This window comes from Phodopus roborovskii, unplaced genomic scaffold (assembly GCF_943737965.1).
Source record: "Phodopus roborovskii unplaced genomic scaffold, PHOROB, whole genome shotgun sequence".
Taxonomy (NCBI): Eukaryota; Metazoa; Chordata; class Mammalia; order Rodentia; family Cricetidae; genus Phodopus; species Phodopus roborovskii.
In genome coordinates this window covers 29,169,345-29,196,095 of record NW_026126469.1, presented here as the reverse complement: position 1 = coordinate 29,196,095, position 26,751 = coordinate 29,169,345, and the positions used below count along the sequence as shown (strand labels likewise).

General features: G+C 39.5%; 1 protein-coding gene across 2 annotated transcripts; it reads left to right on the top strand.

The window, feature by feature from the left end:
• The first annotated feature begins 342 nt into the window (after nt 1-342).
• On the top strand, nt 343-26,751 carry LOC127227216 (OX-2 membrane glycoprotein). Of its 2 annotated transcripts, none has more exons than XM_051191547.1 (6): nt 343-480; nt 7,709-7,790; nt 10,776-11,102; nt 13,113-13,385; nt 15,562-15,705; nt 25,451-26,751. In XM_051191547.1, exons 1-5 carry the CDS (start codon nt 469-471, stop codon nt 15,702-15,704), a joined length of 837 nt encoding a protein of 278 aa, XP_051047504.1. In that variant the 5' UTR covers nt 343-468; the 3' UTR covers nt 15,705; nt 25,451-26,751. The 2 variants fall into 2 exon arrangements, with proteins under 2 accessions (XP_051047504.1, XP_051047503.1); XM_051191546.1 differs by having other exon boundaries at nt 15,559-15,705.

The following is a 26,751-nucleotide window of genomic DNA, read 5'->3' as shown; positions in this document are numbered from 1 at the left end:
TGTTTTATCTTTTGCTGTTGAGGACCACTGGATGCAGCAGGTCTGTCTCACTTGCCTGGGTTCCAGCTCTGACTTGGCTCTTTGACAGACTGTGATTCGGCGCCCTCTACTGACTCCTGAAGCTGGCACCAGAGAGGCCAAGAAAGAACTGACATTTTTTTTTTCCGTGCAAAATAAGATAAATAAATCTAAAACGAAAACCAAACTATAGGGCGACCCCCCCCCCACACACACACACATACACGCTTTTGCTCAGTTACTCTAAAAACAGAAGCAAGGGCGAGAACCTTGGAAGGGGTGGGGAAAAGGCAGTGAAGAGAGGGCGTGTCCAAACTCGCTACAGAGTCTGCGTGTGCTGGGCTCCACTGCGTCGCTGGACCCCTGCTCACAGGTGTTGCTGCGATACCCTTTATAGTGGAGGAGCTCAGACCCCAAGAAGCTGGTGTCTAGCTGCGGCCCAAAGCAACGATGGGCAGTCTGGTGAGTGGAGGAATCTGCGATGAGGAGGGCGGAATGGGTTATGTGGAGCCAGTGGATTTCGGGAGCGTGCCGAGCCAGCGAGGGAAGCACAAGAATCTGTTACTTGGAGAAAGGATGTCCGGGACTGTCTAAGTGGACATTGGCCGGGAGAAAGCCCAGGATCGCAGGTCCCACGGGTGGGCGGCTTTGTTCCGGGCTGCGGATCCCACTGCGAGGAAAACATGGCCAGATCTCATTGCTCCCCAAAGGGGAGGGGTAGCGCTGGGTGTCCCCTGTATTGGTCCTAAATCTGCATTCAGGGGTACAGCCTAGTGATATTGCTTCTTGCTGTATTCCTTTCCTGTGAAGCCATGAAGCATCCGATAGACCCGCAGCAACCCTCTGTAAAGATTGTTAGCTCTATGGTCGTGCTAAAAGCCAGGATATGTAGAGGGGGCAGACATTTTGAGTCTTCAGTACTGTTTACAAGACAGAAATTTTTAAAAGGATGGGTGGTCATATGTCTTATTCTTCACACGCACGAAACTGGATGAATGAGGTGAAAATCTAAATTCACTTAAAACACTAAGGTATTGCTTTTCATATGGCTGGCAAAACCACAGGCCAGTTTTTGCATTACCTTTCTTAACAAAGGAGAATGGTGGTGTGTGAGCTGGTGTCTCCTGCCCAGCAGATGCTGTTAATTGTTAAACAAGGAATTGCTTTCCAGTTTTACAAATAAATGGGTAGAGAGGTTCATTTTTCACCCAAATTCCTGTGGCTGCAACGAAGACACAAATTCAGACCTAGAAAGATTAGGGAAATGACATCTATAGACTAGCAGATGCGTAGCTGTCAGGTTAAGACCCAGACTATAATGAACATCCACTTTCTGGGTGAGAACTATAGGAGGATTTATTTGTCTTTGTGATTCAACTCTCTAGTAAATTCTTGACTGGTTAATCTTTTAGCATCTGTTAAATTCTGGACACTGTACTGGTGTTTTAGCCGTGGAATTGTTACCATACCCCTGTAATATGACAGTACCATTGATTTACTGTTTTTGCAGCAGATGGGCTCCTAGGATCTTTGTCATTCAGAATGCTATAGATTTTTTAAGAAATATTTACATATGCACAATGATATCTCTTGGGAGTGGGATGAAAACTAAACAGGGAATTCTTATGTGCAGACCTCCAGATAATGTCATGATTAGATAGTTCCTTTTGGTGACCATGACCATCACAGGGTGTCAGGTGTGAAATTTCTTATGATAATATCATGTCAGTACTCAGAAGCTTCAGATATTGAAGCATTTTGATTTTTCAACTTCTTACCTATGCTTCCTTTAACCCTGAGATTAATACTATCATCTTACCCCAGGCTCCAGAGAGATTAAATAATGTGTCTTACCTAATACATCTAGGATTCACTTCAGACTTGGTTACCACCGGCAATTCCATCATCTCCTAAGAAATAGAAAAGCTGCCATTATCCTGCATAAACCAGGGGATAATATAAATAAATATTATGTGATTTTTTTTTTTTTAAACAGCGGAGCCTCACTCTTGACTCCTTGCTCCCCAATCTCTGTGGTTTTTTTGTTTATTTGTTTTTCACCCTCTCCAGGGCCCACTCCTAAATCTTGCAAGTGCTTCTGCTTTTTATCTCCCCCTAAAACACAGTTATTTTTCACTATAAAAGCCTGGTAATAATTTTCATATTAAAGCCTTTGCTAGGGCCTGGATTTCATTGTGAGGGAAAGTCATTAATAGGTTAAAAAAAAATAATGCTGTGGAATTAGCACACCATAATCTGTCCCTGTGATTTCCTTAAGATAAAGTAAATGCATTGAAGATGAATACTTGAAGATAAAGCAAAATGTACTGACACTCTGGCAGCAGAGCCAGAGGATACATTTGCTGGATTTTCTAGCTTCTCTATACAATAAGGAAGGATGAAGAACAGTCTCAGCAATATAAAGAAAAAGTTTCAAAAGTCCCTAGGGTACTCCAGAGCTAAAGCCCTCTTGAAGGTGGATCTGTGTGCATGAAAAGGGGAATGCGGAGCAGGTATTGTGGAGGCTGTATCCTTTTAAGAAGCTCGTCACTTTTAACTTCCTAAAGGGTGGTGACTTTGTTGTGAGCCTTAGACCAATGAAGTCATGAGAAGTCACAAGGCAGGCATGGTACACTTGAGTATCCCAAAACAAATTGTTCATGCACACAATAATGATCTCTCAGATGATGGGATTTGTAACTTCCTGTAGCCTTAAGAATGTTAAGAAATTAAACTATGCCATCTACATGGATATTGGTAGACATGGCTCTCTGTGGAGTCCAGGCAGAAAAATCTAAGTGACTGGGACTCCCTAGATGTAGACAGTAAAGCAGTCAGGTATGAGGTGACCTTGGAGATAGCCACAGGGGTGAAACCTCACCTCTTTCAGGGCATACATCCTGAAAGATCACCAAGAATACCAAGTCAAGGACTGTGATGGAGGTTCAGGGCTTATGGCCCTTTTGATGGATGTTGATAGAGTCAGGTCTTCTCTGTGACTGTATGCACCCATTTTATTTCTCTCTCCCTCCTCCCATCCCCCACCTCCACACACATGCAACTGCCTACAGGGTGCAGTTGGCCTCAGGAAAGCTAGACATACTTTGTTCATCTTCTAGGATTCCTAATCACAGACCCTGGCCAGGACAACTAGGCTTCTTTTGCTACCTAAACCCAAGGGAAGACAGTGTTGCTCTTCACCTGTTAATTTTCTGCCTCTTCTTATAATTTCACTTGGTTAGGAAAACTCAGGTTTACAAAATGAAATTAATGTTTGTGACACATCAGATGTTCTGACTTGTTGTGTCACTTGTCCCAGTAACACTTCCTCCATTAAGCCAGTAAGTTTTAGGTCATGGCTATTTTGTAAGAGGGCATACATGAACCCAAACAATTCCATACAGTAGAAAGCAAGAGGACATTAAAATTGGGGTGTTCCAACAGGTCAGGGAAAGGGATAGAAATCCTTGTAGCAGATAGAAATTATTTCCAGATCTTCAAACACTTGTTTCCTAGGGCTGGGTGTGGCAGCACATACCAGTAATTCCAGCACTCAGAAGACAGAGACAAGAGGATTAGAAGTTCAAGGTCATCCTTGGCTACATAGCAAATTCAAGGCCAGCATAGGCTACATGGTATTCTATCTCAACCCATCCCACCATGACTATTACTTTAAAGACTCTACGCTCTTCCTCTGCCATCTGACCGTGAGCCCACAAGAAAACAGATATCATAAAAGAAAGAGACATTTTAGGGCAATGAGAATGACCCACGTTAGAGGGGTTGTTGGAAAAAACCTCTATAAGTCAGTGTATCTAAAAGGGGTGGCACAAGTGTGACTTATTTCAGGCACACCTTGAGAATGAAGAGAGTCCCTCAGATGATAAACCATCCTTTAAAAACTATCCTAGTGCAAAACCCCAAACTAAGACAGTTTAAGTGGTTATAGTCCAGTGGTTTAGAGGTAAGCTTCAGTTTATCGTGGTAGTGGAGGCTGTGGCTAAGCAAGAGCTAATAACATGCATATTCAGAATGGGATGCCCACTCTTGGTTTTCTGCAGCAATAGGTTGGAGCAAGGATAATGTGGTCAAAATATCCTGTTTAAACAACTGGATTTTGTGAATTTTGACATTCTTGTGGGTCAAGGGAAAAAATAACAGAGTCAAATGACAGGCTGACTCTATAAACACAGTCTATGGCCCAACTCCATGAACATAATCCTCTCTGGGAGTGGTAGTTTCAAAATTGGCAAATGGCACTGCAGTATTACATTTTTCCCATTCACAAGGAAGAAGGAAGAGATTGATAGTCTTGGGAAGGGTGGGAGGAAATGCTAGGCAGGTAATGAAAATACTGTGGAAAAGTCTAGGGATGTATATCTATCTGTATCTATAGATCCATATATAATGTATAAATGTACATATGTATATTCATACACATATATATGTATATATAATGTGTGTGAATGTGTGTATGTATGTATAGTCACACACACACACACACACACACACACACACATATATATATATTTTAATTTGGAACATTTTAGGCAGAAGGAAGATGCAAAGGAACTATAATACAAGAGAGCTTGGTAATTTGAAGGGACTGAAAGGCTGACAAGGCAGAGCTTGTTATGCAAGAAGGAGACCCAGCAATATGAGGTCTGAGAGCATGTGTGTAGGTGCTGAGCTCCCAGTAGTAGGAAATGGGCATCTAGGTCTCCATGAGATACCAGGTGGGGACATCTAGCCAGTTTCATTTTATATATATGTGTGTGTGTGTGTGTGTGTGTGTGTGTGTGTGTGTTTGTAAATACATAAAATGCATTAGTAGAGTAGGGGTCTGTATCTACTTTATCTATTAGTCTCCAAAGCCTCTGTCACAGTGCCTAGCATAAATCAAACTCAATAGATGATGAAAGAAGTCAGAAAGGCGTGAAGATTTCACAATGAAACCTATTCTTCTGTTCAAGTAATTATATTATACTAATAAAAAAGTAGAAATACATTCAATTAGAACTAGGACAAAGCACCCAGCGACATGAACTGAGACCAGGGTACTAGAACAAGAAGTAAGGATTTCACATGGGAGAATTTATTGTGTGGAGTGACTAATTAAATGTCTGGAAAGGAGGAGAGTGTGACAGCCAGTGAGACTTTCTTTCCTGGGAAGTAAAGTCCAGAGGAAACACTTTGTGGGATGAAATGATGATGAATTTCCTGTTAGTCATAAAGCTACTAACCAGTCTATTCCATTTATTCTTTTCATTGGGAACATTTTAAGCAAAAGAAGGATGCAAAGGAACTAGAATACAAGAGAGCTTGGCAATTGGAAGGGACTGAAAGGTTGGCAAGGCAGAGATTGTTATGTAAGGAGGAGACCCAGCAATATGAGGTCTGAGAGCATGTGTGTAGGTGCTGAGCTCCCAGTAGTAGGAAATGGGCATCTAGGTAGGTCTCCATGAGATACCAGGTAGAAACTTCTAGCCAGTTATTGCTTGGCTCTGGAAACATCATTAAATATGACAGTCTTATCCTGACAAGTCAGTAAGAGCTTGATAATCCTCATAATCATGCTTTTGAGGCAGAAAGTACAAAGTAATTTTCTATTTGTGCCTACTTTTCAAAAGCCAACAATGCTGAGCACACCCCCGCAGGCTGTGTGGTGGTATGGTTATGATGGTGAACTGTGTAGCCAGTGCCTGGTTTTGAGCCTTGCTTCTACCACTTTTTAGCTGTGCTTCCTGGGGAAAGCCACTTAATATCGCTCCTTCACATTCTTCATTGTGCAAGGGTTGATATTAACAGCACCTTCTTCATAGGTTCTTAAGTGCTGGGCAAAGTAATTGATCTCAAGTGCTAAGAACAATGCCAGATATATACTGTGTTCCATGAATGTTAGTTTTATGATCACTAGCAGCTTAATGAAATGTAATTTTGAAATAAATATTTTCATACATTTATCTTGTATGTGTCTGTTTAAGTCATTTGTTCTTGTCCCTTGGTGTTTCAATCCAGTCGTGTACCAACTACCTTAGAAGAAGATTGTTATCACAAAAAGGCAGAGAAGTTTTGCAATAACTATGGCTTCCACATTCAAGCTTTAAAACCTCACTGGCTGATAGTGGAGGGGAAAGTTCATTCCACAAAGACTTGAGGAACTCCAGGGCGGTGGAACTGAACCATCTTTTCTGACCCAGGGAGAAAAGTGTTTTCCAGTCTCGGAGAAGGGAAGGGCTGACTGGTGTCTCTGGCAAGACACCAGCATGTATGAAAGAAGGAGCCTTATATCCTACCACCAGCAGGAGGGAATAAAAAATAGAACCTATACAGAGATCTTGAAATCCAAAAGAAGCCAGGGTGCAGTATAGCAGGATGCCACAGGTTCTTAGAGAGAGCATTAATGAATTTGTTTGCCCAGCACAACAGAACCAGGGCTGGTTCACAAGACCCTGAGAGACCTGTGGTTTGCCTTTGAAGCAGTAATTGTTCAAAAGATGGCCTTGGTGATTGAAGGAAACATGGATATCTACCGAACACAAGGTAGAAAATTGGTTGTAATGAAAGCCTGGAAGCCCCATACGGTAGCTGGTGTGATGTCCTCATAAGTTCCCGGAATGCAGACACTCCATGATGGGGATCTTTATAGGGTGTTGGGGTGGTGAGTGGCTGAATGCACAGAGAACATACAACATTGGTTGAAATGAAGTTTCTACCTCCAGTTGGAATGGCACTATAAAATAAAATTCAGTTCATGAAAATTACATAGAAAATTGGCACATCTTACATCCCTTTAGTATAATAATTATAGAACTATGGCCATCAAAATGGCTCAGTATGTTGAGGCACTTGCTACATAAACCAGGTGACCTTAGTTCAGTCCCTTAAAAAAGGAGAGAGCCATGTGACCTCCACACATTGAAAAAAATGCAACCCACATCATGCATATGAACACACACACACACAGATAATAAATTAATTAAAAAATGTAGAAATAAAGGAAAGTATCCAAAGTCTGTTTGTGTCACTTATAATGAGTATACCTTAAATCTAATGAAATGATTCTGTGGCAACCATAAAGGACGGCTCATCCAAATGCTCTGTCTCTACTAACTAGGCAATGACCAAAATAACATTTCCTTAAATAGTGCCAGAGCATCTATCAAGGCAGAGGATTCCTGGGCAAATATAAAAAAAAATAAAGCAATGAAGCAATAAACAAAGTTAATATTAGTACCGGCTGCTAAGTATTTAAAACTTTGGTTGCATTTTCAGGAGAGTCTGCCTCAGCAAAGCCCGAAGGCAGACATGTGTTTCTGAAAAGTGTTTTCCTTTTGTGTTTTGTTCTATTAGCCATGGCTGATTATTTGGGAAGGGTAAGCTATCTGACATCTGTATTTTCTCCATTAGCTAAGAGCCTCTGTGTTCAAGACCATGCTTTTGATAATGGTAACTTTAAAAGCAAGGCTCACACTCCCAGGGCCATGAAAGAGTCACACTGAAGGTTTTCCATCCCCACATCCTGAGTACTCTGTTATTTAGTCCATTTATAGCTTTGGGTTCTGTTTCCACTCAACTGTGGTGGGTAAACACTTGATTCTAACATTTCCTGAAACTGGTACTACAAGGACGCTTCCCTGGCTCTGTCCCAATGCAACCCCCATTTCTATCATTTGCTTTCTGTCTTCAGGTGTTCAGGAGACCTTTCTGCCATCTCTCCACCTACAGCCTGATTTGGGGCATGGCAGCAGTAGCGCTGGGCACAGCTCAAGGTAAAGATGCTCAGTTCTTCACCCAGAGACCTTCTAGGATGGAGGTTGGCCACTCCTGTGTGTGCTAGGCCGGCCCACTCATCTGCATGGATTACTGGAACATGCCATCAGCCTTGGGATAGTGAGTGGTTCTGCCCACTTTCCATGCTTTTTGTTTTCAACGTAGTGGGGCGATTTGGCATTCCAAAGCTATTCCAATAGAAAAGCTAGATGTAAGATAAACGTCCCCTCCCAAGTGAAATATGATGTCAGTTTTCACCCACAGAACTGGGTGGGGAGAGAACCTTGAAAAACAATTCCCTGAACTTAATTTTAAGGACCTGGGACTTAATTTTAAGAACATTTGGCGTGAAGGAACAGATATATTCTTCCTGGAAGGCAAGTTTTAAAATTGACTTTATCCACTTTTTGCAGAAAGTAAAACTTAGAAAAATACTCTCAGAGGTACATAAGCGTACAGTATCTCCTGTTCAAAAACCACGTTTGTACCAGCTTCTTTGGATGTCCTGGTTTTTCTTAAGGGAGGTTACTGGTCAGTTTATGCTGTTGTTCTTTCTAATCATTTTTGGTGTGATGTCATTCATTGTTGGTCTCCTGGGGAAGACAGTGCCAGTGAAAGCCTGGCAGGCTTCACACTCACCCACAGCCCTGACACATTACCAGATTTACTGACTGAGTAGCAGAACTGAAAACGATTCCACACAAGCACCAAAGATTTGCTAACTTTTCCATTAGGGGAGATTCTCCACAGTCAAGCACAGGCTTACCCACATGTTCAACTGTAGTTTTGATTTCCTTTGCATTCTGAAAGTGACAGGTTTTCTTTTTGTTTTTGTTTTGTTTTGTTTTTTCTCAAATATGTTCTGTAAAATCTCTGAAAGTTTTCAGACACCCTCAACCTCATCATTGGGTTCTGCATCCAACACTTCTCTTACCTTTAAGGAGTTCCCATCATTAAATTACCAGCTAGGTAACACTTAGTGATCCAGGGTGTGCTGGCTGTCATTCCCTCCTTTGTTCTCTCATACTCTAGGCAATGTTTCTATGGCCTTCTATTTCTTTCTTAGACATTTTTACATTTCTTCTGTTTGGTTAGCCTTAAGGAACAAATTTTAGTGTTTTTGTGCAACTTTATACATTTTCTATCACTGTATTATTTAATTCCCTTTTATTGTTGGATGTAGGAAGGAGGAGGTTTGGAAGTAGGTGTCTATTCATTTTTAGTCCCTTTTGTTCCCAGTAAATGGAGTTAGTATTAAGTCTGTCCATAAATGCTTTATCAAGTTTTATAGGCATTTAGTGCATTATGCTCTGGTTACCAATTAGTTATGATACTTTATGAATCTTGCTATGAGTTCAGCTGTAATTGGAGTTAAAAGGGATTGGGGAAATGTATGGTTGTTGGGGAAATGTTGTTAGGTAGACAGTGTTCAGAAAGAGCAAATTTTTAAGGCCAATTTCAAGTTCAGTTTAGGGAAATATTTTATGTATGCTTTGAAAAGATTAAACATTCTCTTACTTAGTAGTGTATATATCTGAGTAATATATATCCATACATATAAAACATATGATAACATACATGAAAATTAGATATGAAACAAATATAAAGATATTTTTTAATTTTATGGGTTATACTTGGATTTTTGTCTTAATGATTTAAAATTATGGAATTAAAGATACTGGGAGATGTATATAAAATTTATTATTATGACTGGATTTGTAAGTTGCTATTGTAATTTCAATATATATATATATATATATATATATATATATATATGGTTGTCAGATACATAAGGTTTTACTATTAATATGGTGTCTCATGTTGGATTGCTCTCCTCATCATTTTATTGTTTCCTTTTTGGTTTTTCCATGTGAAAAGTGCTATTGGGCTAATGTTAGAATACTTAGGTCTATTCTTTGAGTTTTTCTTTAGTCCCTTGCCTATATATGCTTCTATGTGTGACATTCTGGGGGAGTGCTATATCCTGGTCCTTTGGCCTACTAATTCCTCATTCAGTGGTAGCCATTCTGCTAAGTTGAACAGTTTGTTGAGATTTTCTATTTCCTCTTCTCTAGATTGCTAATTTCTACCATTTACAATGTTTTTTTATTTTTCACTCACCCATATTCATGCCAAAATGCTTATTGATTTATGATGTCTTGATTTCTTTGTTGTGTGGATATAGAATGTATTGTTCCTCTTTTATTATATACCTTTTCTCACATGATTGGAAATTTGCTATTGGTTATTTGTTATTACATGGATGCTAATACATTAAGTCACCTGTCATGTAAATGTGGCCATCATTGCAAAGAAGAAATGATTGCCATGACATCTAATGACAACAGAGAACATGTAGATTATCAGTTGAGTGTCAAAATCTTTTGATCATGTTGGGTACATCAAGCCAACCAGAGCATCATCCTGTACATCACTCTCCTTGTGTGTCTGTGCTCTGTATTGATTTCCAGAGCCTGAGTCCTCTTGTGTGTGTGTGTGTGTGTGTGTGTGTGTGTGTGTGTGTGTGTAAAACACCTAAATCATTGCTTAAACTGTCTACTCAGTCTGTTGCCATTTGGCCCTTCTTTGCTGCTGGCTCATAATTCACTAAGCAGAACTTACTTAATGGTCTTATTCCTTCTGGAAGTTTTCACGCTCAATCATTCTACTTATTCTCAAACTCACAGGGATTAGGATTGTTAGGGATTTCTGGTTACTAAGCATTTTCTTGTTATTATACTCTGCCTCTGCTTTTAAAAGTCAAACAAATGCATTTCTCTGCTAACATATAGAAACATACATACATTTGTTTTCTTCTTTGCCTTTTTTGTTTTTGTGTTTTTCTATATTTGAGCTTCAGCATGCATTCTATTTGTTACCAGGAGTAAGCACACGCTCGTGTACGTGTGTGTGTGTGTGTGTGTGTGTATGTATGTATATATGTAATGAGGTTCTAAAATAGAAATATTCTTTTTGCTCTCTAGTGGAAGTGGTGACCCAGGATGAAAGAAAACTGTTGCACACACCTGCATCCTTACGATGTTCTCTGAAACAATCCCAGGAACCATTGATTGTGACATGGCAGAAAAAGAAAGCTGTAAGCCCAGAAAACATGGCCACTTACAGCAAAATCCATGGGGTTGTAGTCCAGCCTGCATATAGAGACAAGGTAAACATCACCGAGCTGGGACTCTGGAACACAAGCATCACCTTCTGGAACACAACACTGGACGATGAAGGCTGCTACATGTGCCTCTTCAATACATTTGTTTCTGGGAAGATCTCAGGAACAGCCTGCCTCACCCTCTATGGTGAGCATCTTTGAGAATACATTCTCTCCTTTCCAGAAATACTATTTCCAGTAGCATTGGACATGCAGTTGTAGTTCCTGGATTTTCTGTGTCACAAGCATGGGCAGATTCACTAGAAGGCACTTAGCCTTTCATGCCTGCCATAGCTGTTATTGTAGAATTTGAAGAGCTCTAGGCACTACACTAAATTATTTGGCTGGAACTCTCTTCTCTCTGGGAATTTAGGGGCACCAAAATTGAAGACAATGATGAGGGCAACAAGTCCCCCACAGCAGTGATTTGATTTTTGACTCCATGTTTGGACAGCAAATGTGCAATACGTTATTTCTAGAGCCCTTGACAATTTCTGGACCTAATGTCAGGTATATTAGTCTAACCTGTAGCCCTTACATTACTTAATGGAAGCTGTTTCAGGATTACTAAGGGTACAACCAGAGGATTTTCATAATGGACTAACGCCACTGAGAGTGCAACGGGATACAAAACACTCTTTAGACATCCTCTAGGCTTAGTATGAGATTGTTCCCTTGTTGTTGACATAGGGCTGGGATGAAGCATGAGGAGGTGGGACCGAGGATAAGTTAGTAACATCGAACATCAGGTGGTGGTTTTAGGAGGGTGAAGAAAAGTCTGGTAGAGTCATTACAAACATTAAAGCAAGGCTTTAAGAATGCTAAGAGACTTGGCCATGGGATCCACTTGGAAGGGGATCCACTAGGTAAGAGAACTTGGGGCATGGCTGACGCAGGGCTCTTCTACTCTGTGATAGAGCCTCTCAACAGTATGTTAGAACATGGGGCATGGCTGACACAGGGCTCTTCTACTCTGTGATAGAGCCTCTCAACAGTATGTTAGACTTTCTTCTTGATTTCCACTTCAATGTCTGTCTGTTTTTCTCATTCCCCTCCTTCACTCTCCCCCCTCATCCTTGCCCCTCCCTCCTTTTGTCTTCTTTTCCTTCCCTTTTTGTTTCTCATATTTTCTCATTTCTATGCCTTTTTTTTTCTGTAATGTTTTTATTTCTCCTACTTATTTTTTCTCTATCCCCCAAACTGGAAATCCTGTTCTCACTCACCACGAATGACCCCTTCTGCATCGTATTCATAAAAATCACCTTCATTTTTCCTTGCTTTTATCTCTCCCAGCACTTACTGATGCTTGAAATTTGGGCGCCCTTCTAAGTTCCACTCCCCCAGCTACTGGGATCTACCTATCTCTTGAACCTAAGGCACAAACATGCTTTCCCGTACCACTGGCTTCTAATTAACTTGTGGGCTTTGAAGCTTACTCCAGAAGCATTCGTTTGTTCGGGTTGGCAGAATAAAAGGCCTACATTCCGGCAGGAATGAAGTTGTTAGCTTGGGAGGCCTTTACAAAGAGAACAGGCTGAAATGAATGGGAAAGTCCTATCTTCCTCTTTTAAGTGATTTTCCCTGCTTTGCCAGGTGATCCCCAAGGAAACTCTCTGAGTTTCTTACTTATAAACCCTGAGAACACTGAGTTTCTAGCGTGTGTTTTAGCTTCCACCCCACCAATTCTCCTCTCTGCCTCATTCAGCTTTTTTCAGAAAATGGCAATTTCTCTAAGCAGCAGGCTCTGGAAGCTGCACCCTGCCTGGTCTTCTGATAGGTAGAGTCTACATATAGAGGTGCCAATTAGGGGATACTGTCAAAATCTTTCTGAGAAACATCTAATAGAAGATACTGATCATACAAAAGATATGTAATAATTAGACCTATACTGTATGGAGGAGACAAACATTGTGCCACGTCTTCATATCTCTATCAATTATGCTAGAGACAAACTACAGATATGGCAATTCTCATGAGAGGTTTGAACTCTGCTGCCCTTCACTGGGAGAGCTGAGATTCAAGGAAGGGGGTGTCATCTTATTTGTCTAGGTCCCACTGTCATTCTGTTAGGATCTTTCCCTCATCCCTGTGAGAAAATTCAGGAGCCAGGAGAGGTGCTTAACTGATGGTAGGCCACGTGTTTTTTCTTTTGTCCCAGTACAGCCCATAGTATTCCTTCACTACAACTATTTTGAAGATCACCTTAACATCACCTGCTCTGCAACTGCCCGCCCAGCCCCTGCCATCTCCTGGAAGGGCACTGGTACAGGCATTGAGAATAGTACCGAGAGTCACTTCCATTCAAATGGAACTACATCTGTCACCAGCATCCTCCGGGTCAAAGACCCCAAGAATCAGGTTGGGAAGGAAGTGATCTGCCAGGTTTTATACCTTGGGACTGTGATCGACTACAAGCAGAGTCTGGACAAAGGTAAGAGAAGGTAGCAAGGGAGACTGGTTCTTCTATGTTTATGCACCTGGAAGATGGCCATGTTCTGCAGAGACTTTCAACTGTGCAGCAAAGACTATAGTTAAAGAGAGAATGAGACAAGCATAGAAAGAGCTGAGGTTGCACAGAAGGCAAGTTTTTCTGTAGTCTCCCCATCCACAGATGTGACATTCGAAGACTTTCAGTAGTCACATGAAGCTGCAGAGTGTATTGAACTATATGTGCGCATGCACACACACACACACACACACACATACACACACACATACCTATAATTAAGCTGACTCTCTAATTAGGTGTGGTAAAAGGTTAAATGCCAAACACCAATTAAGAAAATACATTTGCAGCAGTCTGCCTTAATAAACATTTGTATTTAGAGTCTCTTTAAGAGAAAAAAATACATTGACTATAAGCTTGTAGTGAAAACGAAACAGTTGATCTGGCAATCAAGGTAGCTACTCTATGAGTAACAGACAGATAGCACACACAGTGTGGATACACTGGACAATTCACATCCTTTGTGGAGTGGGGTGAGATGATGTGAGATGTGACCACAGTACTTGGAATAGCATATCAGTTAAAATTTGAGAACTGTTTCTTCCTGGAATTTCTTTTTTTTTTTTTTTAATAGTTTTTCACTATACACAACAGCTAACTGAAGTTTCAGAAAGTAAAATGGCCAGGACTGGTAGATGGGAAACAGCATAATACTTTACATACCGATAGTTGATATCCATCAACATGGAACTATTTCCCAGGCAATCACAAAACTGTGTGTTCAATACTCCAGTCAGAAAGCCACCATAGATCATGAAAATGCCAAAGGGGAAGGAAATGTGTCCTCAGATCATTCTGGAGGATTAGAAAGGTTTCCTGGAAAATCCCACCACATGATGAAATGAGTGGGTAATCTTCAGTGAGAAAGGCCCCATCTGAAGGGTCACCACTCTTCTGAGAGAAACTGTTTACCCTTCATATGTTTTTCTAGGCCCTAGGATGATCCTTTGCACACCACTCTCTCTGGGACGCATGGAAGCAAGGTGTGGGGATTAGGTGTAAGTGACTGCAGAAGGCTTGATTCAGAGCTAAGACCTTGACAAGCTTTCCCTCTGCAGTTCTGAAGCACTAGCTTTGGGATCGGCACATAGTGATGAGCATTGTCAAATGATGGCAGTCATGTGGGGTGTGTCTCAATCAATACAATCTTGAAGAGCTGTCCATGTGTAGTGGCCCCCAAGAAGTAGCTCCTGCTGAAGTGTCTGGGTTCCCTCAAAACTCAAGGCTAGTTAGACATTGGGTATTTAGGTAAATTTTAGACAAAAAGCCTTGTGTGTTTCATCTGGACTACTGTAAAGAGAGCTTCAGGATCAGCCAATGTCCTTGAGAAACAAGAAATAGAAAAGGAAAATTAGTTCTTTTCCAAGAATTCTGAGTTTGACTTACATGGCATGGAATGTCTGCTGTTGTTTGTACAGCATTTATTTATTCTGTGAACATTTGCTCATGGTGCCAAGAGCTCTGCATGCAGCTCTAGAAACCATGGAAATGGTACAAACCCAAAGGCTTTCAGTTCAGTTGTGAACATTCTGTAATGGAGAAGGTGCTAGATGTTTCCTGAAGAAATGCAATAAAACATTGAATGAATTGCTTCCAATAATTGGCATCATAGGATTCAGGATTTTCCTATTTTATATCTCATAGTATATTTAAGTGTTTCTTTAATGAACATGTCACCATAGTGTAACTTATGGCAAAGAATATGCGTTTTAGAGGCAAAAGAATTTGACTATGCCTTGGGTCTTATATCTTCTACTCTGGTACTGAGCTCAGTTAGCCTCCCAGGTTAGGAGTGGCTTCATTCTGAAGTATGTTAGATATTAATAACATTTAATTCCAGATTAAATTAGGTGGCACTAGCAAAGATCCTGTTGTATGTAACTGCATGAAATATGCTAGCTGTTCTAATATGTAATTGTTTTACAAATCCTATGAGGTTATGACAGTAGACATAACCATGCATGTACTTAAGGGTAATGTTAGATGAGAACTCAGTTGTCAGTAGAAGTCATCATCATTGCGGCTTTGTGGCTTTCCCGTTTTTGCCCCAGTGGACTCTTCTTCTGACCCCTCTTTCCCTTGCTCCCCTCGTTTCCTGCAGGATTTTGGTTTTCAGTTCCGCTGCTGCTAAGCATTGTTTCTCTGGTGATTCTTCTGGTCTTGATCTCAATCTTACTATACTGGAAGCGCCACCGAAATCAGGAGCGTGGTGAGTCATCACAGGGGATGCAAAGAATGAAATAAGGTAAAAATCTTTCCTTTATGATAATTTGGGATTGTTTGAATATATAAATAAGGGGGAACAGTACTGATGTGTTTATTAGTTATAAAATACGTAAAGGTTGATGCTGTTTAAGAATAGATTTAAAGAGCTTGGCGTTGGTGGCACATGGCTTTAATCCCAGCACTCAGGAGGCAGAGGCAGGCAGATCTCTGTGAGTTTGAGGCCATCCTGATCTACAGAGTGAGTTCTAGTACAGGATCCAAGGTAATACAGAGAAACCCTGTCTCAAAAACCCAAAAAATAAGCTTGCTTTCTCACAAGTACACATTTCTGCTTTTCATTTTCTAGGATACTTTAAAGGTTACCTTATAAGCTAAGAGTAGTTCTTTGGAAGATAGTGGGAAAATGTGGATTGGATCCCAGTGGGATCTGGTGAAGCCAAGTAAAGAAATCTGGCATCCACACAGGGACCTCTCCACCAGTTAATAAGGCCAAACTTTTCTCATTTTACAGTAATGACAAGCCATCAGACCAATTAAGAGACTGTGAAATTGCCCAATACCATCATCACTCATTAACTAACACTTCCCATGCCACACTCTCAGGAAGCTTTAAACACTATCAACACACAAACAATTCACACATATAGTTGGTATATTTCATATTATTCTCCCTGCCTTTCCAGACTGGGAATTTTTCTTTATCCTTCACAACATTTTCCACAACATCACACACACACACATACACACACACACACGTATACGTATATGTGTGTATAGTGTATATATATATATATATACATATAGTGTGTGTGTAATATTTCTCAATACATGTTCATTTATTAAATAAGTGAATATATGGAGCTAGCTTAAATAAATTTTCAAAGGTATTATGCCAGTTCTCTTCCTCTTACTGTAACCTAGTTCCTCATGAATGATAGCCAAGTCTTAGATAATGTAAGGATCAGAAAATAATATTGCCACTAAAACAATAGAAGTAAGCTATATTTCAAGAAAGAACTAAATCTCTTTGTTTTCTGAAAGCCACGCACAATCTAGTAAGCACAAAACTGTGGGGTTTTTTTTGTTTTTTTTTTGTTTTTGTTTTTGTTTTTTTTTTTTTTTTTGAAATGGGAATTTCCTAGGGTGAAGGGGTAACATGGGAGTTTCTTCCATCTCAGACAACAGAGCTTCAGGGTCAGGAAAGAAAACAAATGTTGGTTTTGAGTGATGTTTTAGAATTTGACTAAAAAATCTCCCTCAAATTCTACCTTCTTTGTTTCACTTTATGTTTTGTGGGGGTACCTCTCATGTCCTCACAACTTTTTTGACCACTTCATCTTGGCTAACCCTTTTTCAATCAACACCAGATCAATTCACATGATTTACGAAACAAGCAATGATCCTACAATGACACTATCCCTGTTTTGAAAGTAGATGGGAGGATTTGTTCTGTCTACAAGATGATAGATCATATGATCTCGAGTCATATAAACATAAGCCGTGGGACATGAAGCTCTCCCTACAATATCAAATGCAAAAATCTCTGATTCTATTTATCCAAACATTTCAGTTTTGCATAGAAAATGGGAGTCCAGAGTGGGAAGCCAGGCTCCTTCTTGCAGGTCATAGGCAGGTTTCATAAGCAGGTTAGAACTAGAGCGCTGTTCCCCCAACTCTCTCCTGACTCAGAGAGGATCCCATCCCCTCTCCTGACTGTAAAGAGGCTCCTGTTGTCAGTTGCATTCACTGTAAAATGTTCTGTGTTTCAAACAAAAAAAGCCTAAAGTATTCCAATTCGTCTCTTAAAGTTCATTTTGACTAAGAGTTATATCTGTTTAAGCTCAAGATAAATTTCACTAGGCATGGATATTTACAAAGTAATATTTCTTGGTTAATTAAGCAAGTCTTATATTTTCTGAGGAATACAATTGCTAAATGCCAAAAAGGGGCAAGTTATGTGTGTGCTCAACTTTTGCCTCACTTAAAAAAATAAATACCCCTGCTCAGGTTGAACTGAGTGAGCACTCAGATTGCCATTTGTTGGCAAATATTGACAAGACCTATGGCCACATCGGTCAGTTTCTCCAAATGTTCATATTTTGAGTAATTAAATTTTTAAGATTTCAGAACTTTAACGGCCATAGGATTTGATTCTGCATATTTAAAGCTACTAAAACCAAGTTTCAATTATTTTGGAAGTTCAGTTTCTCAGAACCAGGGAAATGCTGGTTCACACAGAAACACATTTGAAGCTATGCTCAAAATTGTGAGAAAGAGAAAAAAAGTCAAAGAATATAGTGACACTTCCTGGTTTCTTTTTCATGCACCAGGTTTTGGTAATAAGTTTCTGAAGCAGGGCACATTTCTGCATTTGCCTTCCATCTTGCCCAACTTTACTTCAATCTTTTCACCTTTTCTCCCCCTCATCTCTTGAGGTCATAAAACTTTTAGGTATGAAAGGAAATGCAGTTAAGGCAAAAAACCAACATTGGCTTTCTGAACCCAATGGTCACAAAATCCATGTTGTGAACTGTGAACATGCAAAAGGAAATGAGAAAGAGGAACTGAATGTGTGTGTGTGTGTGTGTGTGTGTGTGTGTGTGTGTGTGTGTGTGTGCAAGTGCACATGTGAGTGTGTGTGTGTACTTGCATGTGCTTTGTAGAAAGATAGGGAGAAAAAAAGATGAATGATGCTTGTACTAACTGAATCTGAACAGACTCATCTCCATGGAGGGCTAGGTAACCAGTAAGAATGTGTTTGGTTAGGCCTTAGGCCAATGTTTGTTTGCTAAAAGTCCAATACAAAACTCATATTAGATCCCACTCACAATCCATTGCCCACAAAATGAAACAAATTTAGTTTTCCCAGAGGGGGAATCTGTACTAACTGCTGACATCTTTGCATAGAGGGCAGCCTCCCCTTTCTCTTCTTGTGATTCTGTGTAGTTCAGGACAGTGTCCTGTGCTCTCTTTTCTGCTGTACCCTGTGCTCTGGAAGAAGATATAATAGTTATTAGGCCAGTCTCTATACCACTCCTAACAAGATCATCACAGTTCTTGCCCTGGAGTCAACCCTTATGAGCTGTATAAGGCTTTAAGGAATATGCTTACATTGCTTTGTTTTTATGAATCCAGTATTTTATTACTGAAATAGAAAGTGGGAAAGAATTGAAAGTTTTCTAGGGAAACTTTATACCATCCCATAATCATTCTTTCTAGTAAAATTCAATGATATTATAAGTTCATACCTTCATGTAGGACAATGAAGGTAAATCTGAGGCTGAGAACAATCTTAGATTTTTCAACAGGACACAATGGATGAAATTTTGGGTCTGCTTTGGAGGATATCGATGTAGATATTGCTGCATGTTATAACTCTTTGGTTTGAGTTGCCAAGCTATTTTCTTTACTATGGTTTGATTGATTTTAGACTGGGTTGGAAGCAAAAGAATGCATACACTCATGTGGGACATATATCCTAGACTTCTTTTTTCTCCAAGTGCTAGCTATTTCATATAAAGGTTTATTTTTGACCACATAATATTTATATTTATCTTGACTTCCATTACTCCCTGAGCTATGAATGGGCTTTTGGCAAATATGTAATGATCATATTAATAATTCACTATTTCCTGGAAAAGAGCATGTGCTGAGTCCTATTTTAAGTTCATTACAATGTCAAGGAACAAAGATACTCAGTGGACAGTTTGTTAGTATTCAGGCATCTGTACCGGCCTGTCCTTGGGGTTCTGACAGGATACACCCACATCTGCAGCCATAAAGAGCACCACCTGTGCACATTTACTACATTCCTTTTTAAAAGGGCCCTGCCCACCTCCCACCCTCCTTTCTTTCTCTCCCTCATTCTGTTTCTCTCTGTGTGTGTCTCTACTTCCTTTCTCCCTCTGCTCCTATCCCTGGAGGCTGGTCTCCCCCCTCCTCTTTTCTCTTTTTATGATCCCTTTCCTTAATAATAATAATATAAAAACCCTTCACTTGCACTCTGTTGCATCTTTCCCTCTCATTCCACTTTTTGAAACTTACAGGAGAGTTTGAGATGATAAAATTCATCATTAGTTAGAAAGATAACCCAAAGAATATTTATTTATTAATAAGTAAATTAAAATCTTTGTTGCTAAGTAATTATACTCATGCTCTCCAAATTGAAGAGCTGTCTGACCAAGAATCCCTACCCCGTCCCAGAATCTTCATAGTCCTAGGAAGGAATAGAATAATACTCTATATAAGTAAAACAATGGGGAACCTTTAATAAATGATTCAGGTTAGCATTGTTGGGAAAGATGTACTCCAAGCCTTTATCATGTGTAAAAATGCCTCTCATCATTTTAAAATAATGTGACATAATCTGATCACTAATTTCTTGATCACCAGGCTCTTAAAGCCTAAGCCTTCTTGCACAGAACTCTTCTTTGCTGTTCTTAACATCCTAAAATCATCTTGACATAAGTGACTTAAATTCTGAGTTTTATTCCATGTCAAGAATATCTCCAGGAGTGAAGATTTCCTAATCTTCTACATAGTAATTCAACAGTAGTTATTTCTCAAATGGACATTCATCTCTTTAGCTATTTGGTCATGGGCATTTTTTAGTGTCCACATTGTGTCATTTATTAGACAAATTAATGAAATAAATAATAGAAAAAATAAGCTGAGTAATCATTGTTTTGAATGTTAGCTACCTTTCTTCCCCTTCTGTCTATTATCAGTTGCATTCTTTGGAACTGACATGCCCCTCACCTGTGTAGTCTACACACTGTTAGACCACATTAACAGAGAAGCCAACTTCGTGTTATTTAAATTGAAAGAGCTTGAGTTAATTTACAAAAGTATAGAAATGACCTATTTTTCTAGCACTTCTTTTTTAATTTAATTTTTTTATTTAATTTATTATTTTACATGTCGATCCAAGTTCCCTCTCCCTCCCTTCCTCCCTCCCTCTTACCCACTCTGCCCCCTCACAAGCACCCTGACCATTCTCCCCTCCAATCCCCCCACCCTAATTCCACATGTAGGGCAATGCCATCCAGGTGGGGTCATGTAGATCTGCCAGGTCATTTGAGGTAGGGACTAGGGCTTCTCTCCTGTCTCTAGGTTAAGGCAATATCCCTCCATGGGGGATGTGTTCACAAGGTCCTTTTGTGCACCAGGGATACATCCTGGTTCCACTGTCTGAGGTCCCTTCGACTGCTCAGTCCTTCTGGCTGAGACCCATATTCAGGGGGGCCTGAGTCAGTCCCATGCTGGATTCCCAGCTATCAGTCTGGGGGCCTGTTAGCTCCTCCTTGTTCAGGTCAGCTGTCTCTATGTGTTTCTGCAACCTGGTCTTGTCCTCTCTGTCTGCATCTGGGTTCTAGTTCAACTCAGATATGGGTGTTTGCTTCTGTTTCCAACAGGTATTAGATGAGGGCTCCATCGATAAGTTAGTTGTTGATCTCACTGTCCGGGAAGGGCATTTATGGTAGCCTTTCCACGGTTGCTCAAATTGTTAGTTGGCGGCAGTCTTGTAGGTCTCTAGACCTTTCCTTAGGTTCGGTTTTCTCTTCAAACCAATAATGGCTCCCTCTTTTATGTTCTCTTTCTCTTCTGTCTTCTATTTCTACCCTGACTTTCTATCACTTCTTTATGAAATTATTACAAATGTAGTGACTTACTCCACAAACATTCATTTTCTTACAGTCCTCTAGGACAGAAATCCAACACAGGAGTCACTGGGCTAAAATCAGTGTCTTCGGGGCTATCTTCCTTTCTGTAGGTTCTAGAAGAAAATCTGTTTCCTCTGTTTATTCATGTCTTTCAGACTGACCTCATTCCTTGCTTTTATACCCCCTTATGTCTACACAGCTAGTGATGGCCACTTAGGCCAGTCTCAAATTCGTTTCTCATTGGCTCTCCTGCCTCCTTCTTATACTCATAAAAATACTCATAGTTGCAGTTAGTCTATCTGTATCTCTGGGCCGGTAATTAAATTGCATGGAAAAAAAAACCCTCTTCCTTGTAGGGAATTAGCTTCCCATATTCCTGAAATAAGAATGGGAATTGTATGCTACCACAAATGCAAAGACAGCCTGGAATAAGTGGAGAGACAGCTGTTACCTGGCCTCTGAGTACAAGCAGCTAATACCTATAATTCCCTAGCTTCAGCTTTGTTCAAGGCAATTTGTATCAAAAGACATCAATACATGGTCAGGCCCTCTGAACATATCACTTTGGCTATTCGTTCAAGCTTCATCTCCTTCCTACAAAACAAAACTTTGTTTTCAAAATTATATTTTGTGTTTCAAGTCTTTACAATAAAAATGTAACTTCTGCTTTCTGTTCTTTATTAATCATCATTAACTGTAACATTACCAACACCAGTTCTTTTAATTGGGACCTCAATTCTTACCTACTTCCTGCTTCTCTCTGCTCACATGCCTCTCACAGCAGCAAGTATTGCTGACTTGCCCTAATATCTTAGTCATAGGTAAGTCCACTTGGATTTTCTGTTAGAGAAAAGTAGAATACTACACTTAGCACCATACATCATGATATTAAAAGGCCCAAACTGGTCTTTCCATCTATTGTAACTTAGTAAGATAGAAATTTCTGACTAGGCATGACAGCAAATGTGTATAATGTCAACAACTGAGAGCCTGGACTATATTGTCAAAGACTGTCTAAAGAGAAAAATATGGAAGATCCCAAGTCTCTAATACTGAGAGAATAATATTATGAAGCCATTGTATATTTCAAGAATCTAAGTATGTTCTTTATCACTCTTTAAAAGCCCTACCAATAAGCCTCAACTGATGTCAACAGCCCATATAAAATATAGCTCTTTAAAAGAAACCCACACCACAGGACCAATAAGTACCACATTTGCACACACACACACACACACACACAGAGAGAGAGAGAGAGAGAGAGAGAGGAGAGGATTCCTCTTGGTCATTTTTTTTTCTTCCACAACTTGAATACAATTCTATATTCCATGATAATACACCATGGAAGCTTCTACAGATCAGAAAGCACTGCACTACAGGCTATTTCTCTTTTTAGTAAACGAACCAAACAGAACTCACCATGACTTGCCAGTGCTCCCAATTCTAAAATGTGGTCCCTGGCTTGTAAAATGTGCAACTTTCCCTCATATTTACACAAAAAAGAGAAAAGATTAGTCCCTCATATTTACACAACAAAGAGAAAAGATTAGTCTTGTGTTTTGTAAGTCCTTTGAAAATTTAAAAAAAAAAAACTAAATATCACTGGGGCTTTTCATTTTTGAAAAATATGTGTACCAATAATTTCAACTTGATTACTTGTATTACTTTTTAACTGACAAAATTTTATCATTAATGTATAATGCTGTGTTTTGAATGTATTTACAAATTGTGGAATGGCTAAATCAAGCTAGGGAACACAACTTCTTTGTTATATTTTAAACACTTTTTATAATGAAAATATTGACCCACTAAGGTCTCAGTAATTTTCATGTGCTGGATAACCTTGCTTCTAGAGTCAACATAAATTACAATAGGTCTCTGGACTTTATTCTTCTGTTTAACTGAAATTTGTTTCATCTTCTCAATGCTGTTTGCAATAAATCTATAGCAGTATTATTGTGTTCAACAGTTTAATGTTTTAACTGTCTATTTTAGCACAGGCAATTATAATAGAAAATTGGCTATTTTCTGGTCAGTCATTCCTTTTATTTACAACTATAATCACTCAAGTGATTCCAATAACATCCTATTTCTTTATAAAATAGTTGGCTGTCTTTGGACAAAACCATACAGCATCTCTATGCTCCTTTCTCTGTATTAGGAAAGTAGGAGTAATTACTGTAATCATAAGAATGCTATGAAGATGTTAAAAGAAATGCCTGCAATTAGAACAATGTTAAAAACCAGCACTAACTAGCATAGAGGACAGCTGGTAGAGTTGTTTCTTGCCAAATTATTCAGTACAAATATTTTCATCATGGTTAATTTCAAGATTTAGACATTAGTCTATGCCAGTAAAGCTCCAATCATATCACTGTGTCATAGTAAGTTTCCAATAAGAGCTGGCTTCTGTTGTTACTGAGTCTGTGGTCCTTTTTGGTTTTATCAATGTTTATTTTCATCAGTTGCAGAAATGATGAAAAGGAGGGAAGCTCAAAGAGGTTTATAGAGAAAAGAACATGAGAATTCCAGCAAGCTAGGCTTGAGGAATCAGAATTCAGATACCTGTTTGAACTCAGAAACAGGAGTCATTGGAAGGGAGAACACACATTATTATTTACACCAGCAGGTTTAGAAAAGTTCGAAGCAGGAAGAGAAGTGGAAGGGGACAGACAGTTTATCTAGCAAAACTCTGTGCATATTGGAGTGACTTTATGATGGCTAACATTGATTTCTTGGTCTTGGCAATGTAATTTGCTTAATTTTTGAAGAGGTGGAATTATTGGGGTTAAACTGAGCTGCCATTTTTTTGGGTGGGGGGGCTGGGTTGATAGAGAGACTGGTTGTATTTTAATATTACACTTGTATCAGACAGAGAAACCATAAATGAATTAATGGATAAGGGTATGCTGAAATAGTGAAAGTGGATTTGTGAGGAAACCATAAATGGCCTACAATGAAAGAGAAGAATGAATGGGAAGCAGTAGCTACTTATTTAAGACAAATACTCTGAGGACAGCTTCTCTGAGACAGTCATACTAAAGGGGACCTGGACGCAGAAAACAAGCCAGCCATGGAGGAGAGCAGAGATAGTTGAACTCTAGCAAAAGAATTACAAATTTGAAATCTCAAAGAGAGAAAAGCCATTAAGATTTTAGAACAACCCCACATGAAGCATGATCTGCACAGGGTTGGACATCCAAAATCTAATTTTTAATCTGCTTTAAAGTAAGTGTTTGTTGAATCTAAATTGAAAGTGTGTTAACAACCTGACAGGGTGAGTTCATGTCTATTAAGTACAATAATTAAAAAAAATAAATGACTGAATATACATCTACTCCTCTTTATATTATATTAGTTCAGTTGTATTAAAATATTGAGCCATGTTAGGAAGGAAAGTAGTGCTTTCGTGAGCCATTGATAGTGATTGTTGAAAACATTGGCATCTAAAATATGCAAAATTTTGAGAGATCCAGTAAAATGACCTAAGAGTACAGAGACAGGAAGGGAGGTACCAAGGTTAAATTTCAAGGCTCTTATATCACTGTCTACATTCCTTGTGGGGGAGGCTGATACCCTCCTATTTTATGTCCTAGGAAGTTAATAACTCTTGAAAATATTTCTGTCTACTTAATAACTCCAGCCTGATTTCCAGCAAGTTACAACCTGAAGAAAAGGAAGGTTAGAGGTTTCAATGAGAGACTCTTTGATCACTTGGCATTCTGGAACATGTGCCTTTCTTTGTAGTCTTAGATGATTGTCTAGTCCATTACTGGGCCAGGGCAGTCTGCTCCAGCCAGTGTGTGATCCCAGCTCCTAGCACTTGGGAGACCAAGGAGGTAGGGAGATGACTGCTAGTTCAATGCTGTTCCAGCTTCACATAGTCCGTGAGTTCCAGGACAACCTAGGTTACAGAGTGAAACTCTATTGGGGGGGGGGCGGTGACAAAAGGGAAAGAGAAAAAAAGGAAGAAATCAAGGGAAAAGAAAAACTATGCATTAAGAGATTTCTAATTCTAAATCTTTCTGTTGTTAATTGCTTCAAGTATGTTGAGAAATTACAAATGTCCAACGTTGACACACTTCTCTTTCTTTTGTGCAGAGGCCTAGAGAGATGACACAGAACCCTGAAAGTTTTTCCCTGGTCTACTTGAATCTGATGTGAAAGGGAAGCAGGAAGGAAAGGTCATTCTCCATGGGACGCAGAAGCAAGCGTGTGAGGGATTTGACTCTTTGCTGCCATCCTAGTCCTGAGTGTTTGCATTCCAAGAGGAAGTCGTGTGCCTCGGGTCTGTTGTAGGACTTGATTTCATAGAGCAATGCAGTGACATGCTGTTAGAAATGCACAGGACTTAGAGTCTCCAGTACCAAGCTGCATCTCAGGCTGACTTGGACTCCCACTAGAGGGAAAAGAATCCTTGTAGTCAATTTACCTCACAGAGCTTCCTTGTCCTCTTACAAAATAGAAAGAAGTGGGACCAGATAATTTGCCATGTAAGTCTGAAACCTGTTGGGATTCTAAAAAGGAAGATGAAGAAGAAAGCGAAGGAAGAAGTGAAAAGGAAAAAGAACACAGAAGGGTCCAAAGAACTTCTGAGACTACCTTTTGCCTTTCTGTTGGTGTCCCAGCTCTGCTTTTATTCTTAGTCCACATGTGTGTTTCCCTGTTGTTTGAGTATCTAGTCTACTACCTGCTACTCTTTTGCTAATTGTTGGCCTTGCTAGAATCCTTGATTCCCCTGCTGTTCTCCATGTGCTTCTGTGAGGGTTATTATGATGAAAATAGGACAGAATTTAGTGTGAAGTAACATTGATAACCGTAACGTGTCCTCTTAACTTATTTTTATAGCACTTAGGCAATATTGTTAGTCTTAGCCAGTAGTTCACATCTTTACAAAAGCATGCTTTCCCTGTCCATTTGGCCCATGCTATCACCCTCTTTTAGGCCATTCCAAATCCTGCCTAGTGTAATGATAATATATTATGGAAACAGATGCGAACAATTTCCTGTACAGCAGTCAATTGTATATGCTCTCTCGCCCTTAGCTTCTATTTCTGTGTCTTAGCTATTCACAAAGAGAAGGCAACTCTGGAAATACATTCCCCTTGTTCTAAAGACAGTGTGAACTGTTGTTAATTCTTAACCCTTTGATAAGACTAGTGAAGTTGTTTTCTGTATCTTTTGCTTTGTCTGTCCCTATGCAGTGATCTAGGAATTCAAGTGTAAGTTTTCATTGTTGAATTAGATATTTATATAATTGGTATGCTTTTCATGTGTTATTTAATTCTGTATTATTTCTTATATTTGTATTAAAATACTGAGCAATTAAAAGTGTCAACTAAATAAATATTTGATGTGTGATATACCCTTGAGAAATATAAAAATAAAGAATAACACTTAGA

Bases quoted from the DNA above. Each gene is read 5' to 3' on its own strand.
- LOC127227216 (XM_051191546.1), top strand. The intron at 7,791-10,775 runs GTAAAGATGCTC...TTTGCTCTCTAG, and splicing joins AGCGCTGGGCACAGCTCAAG to TGGAAGTGGTGACCCAGGAT. The intron at 13,386-15,558 runs GTAAGAGAAGGT...CCTCGTTTCCTG, and splicing joins CAAGCAGAGTCTGGACAAAG to CAGGATTTTGGTTTTCAGTT.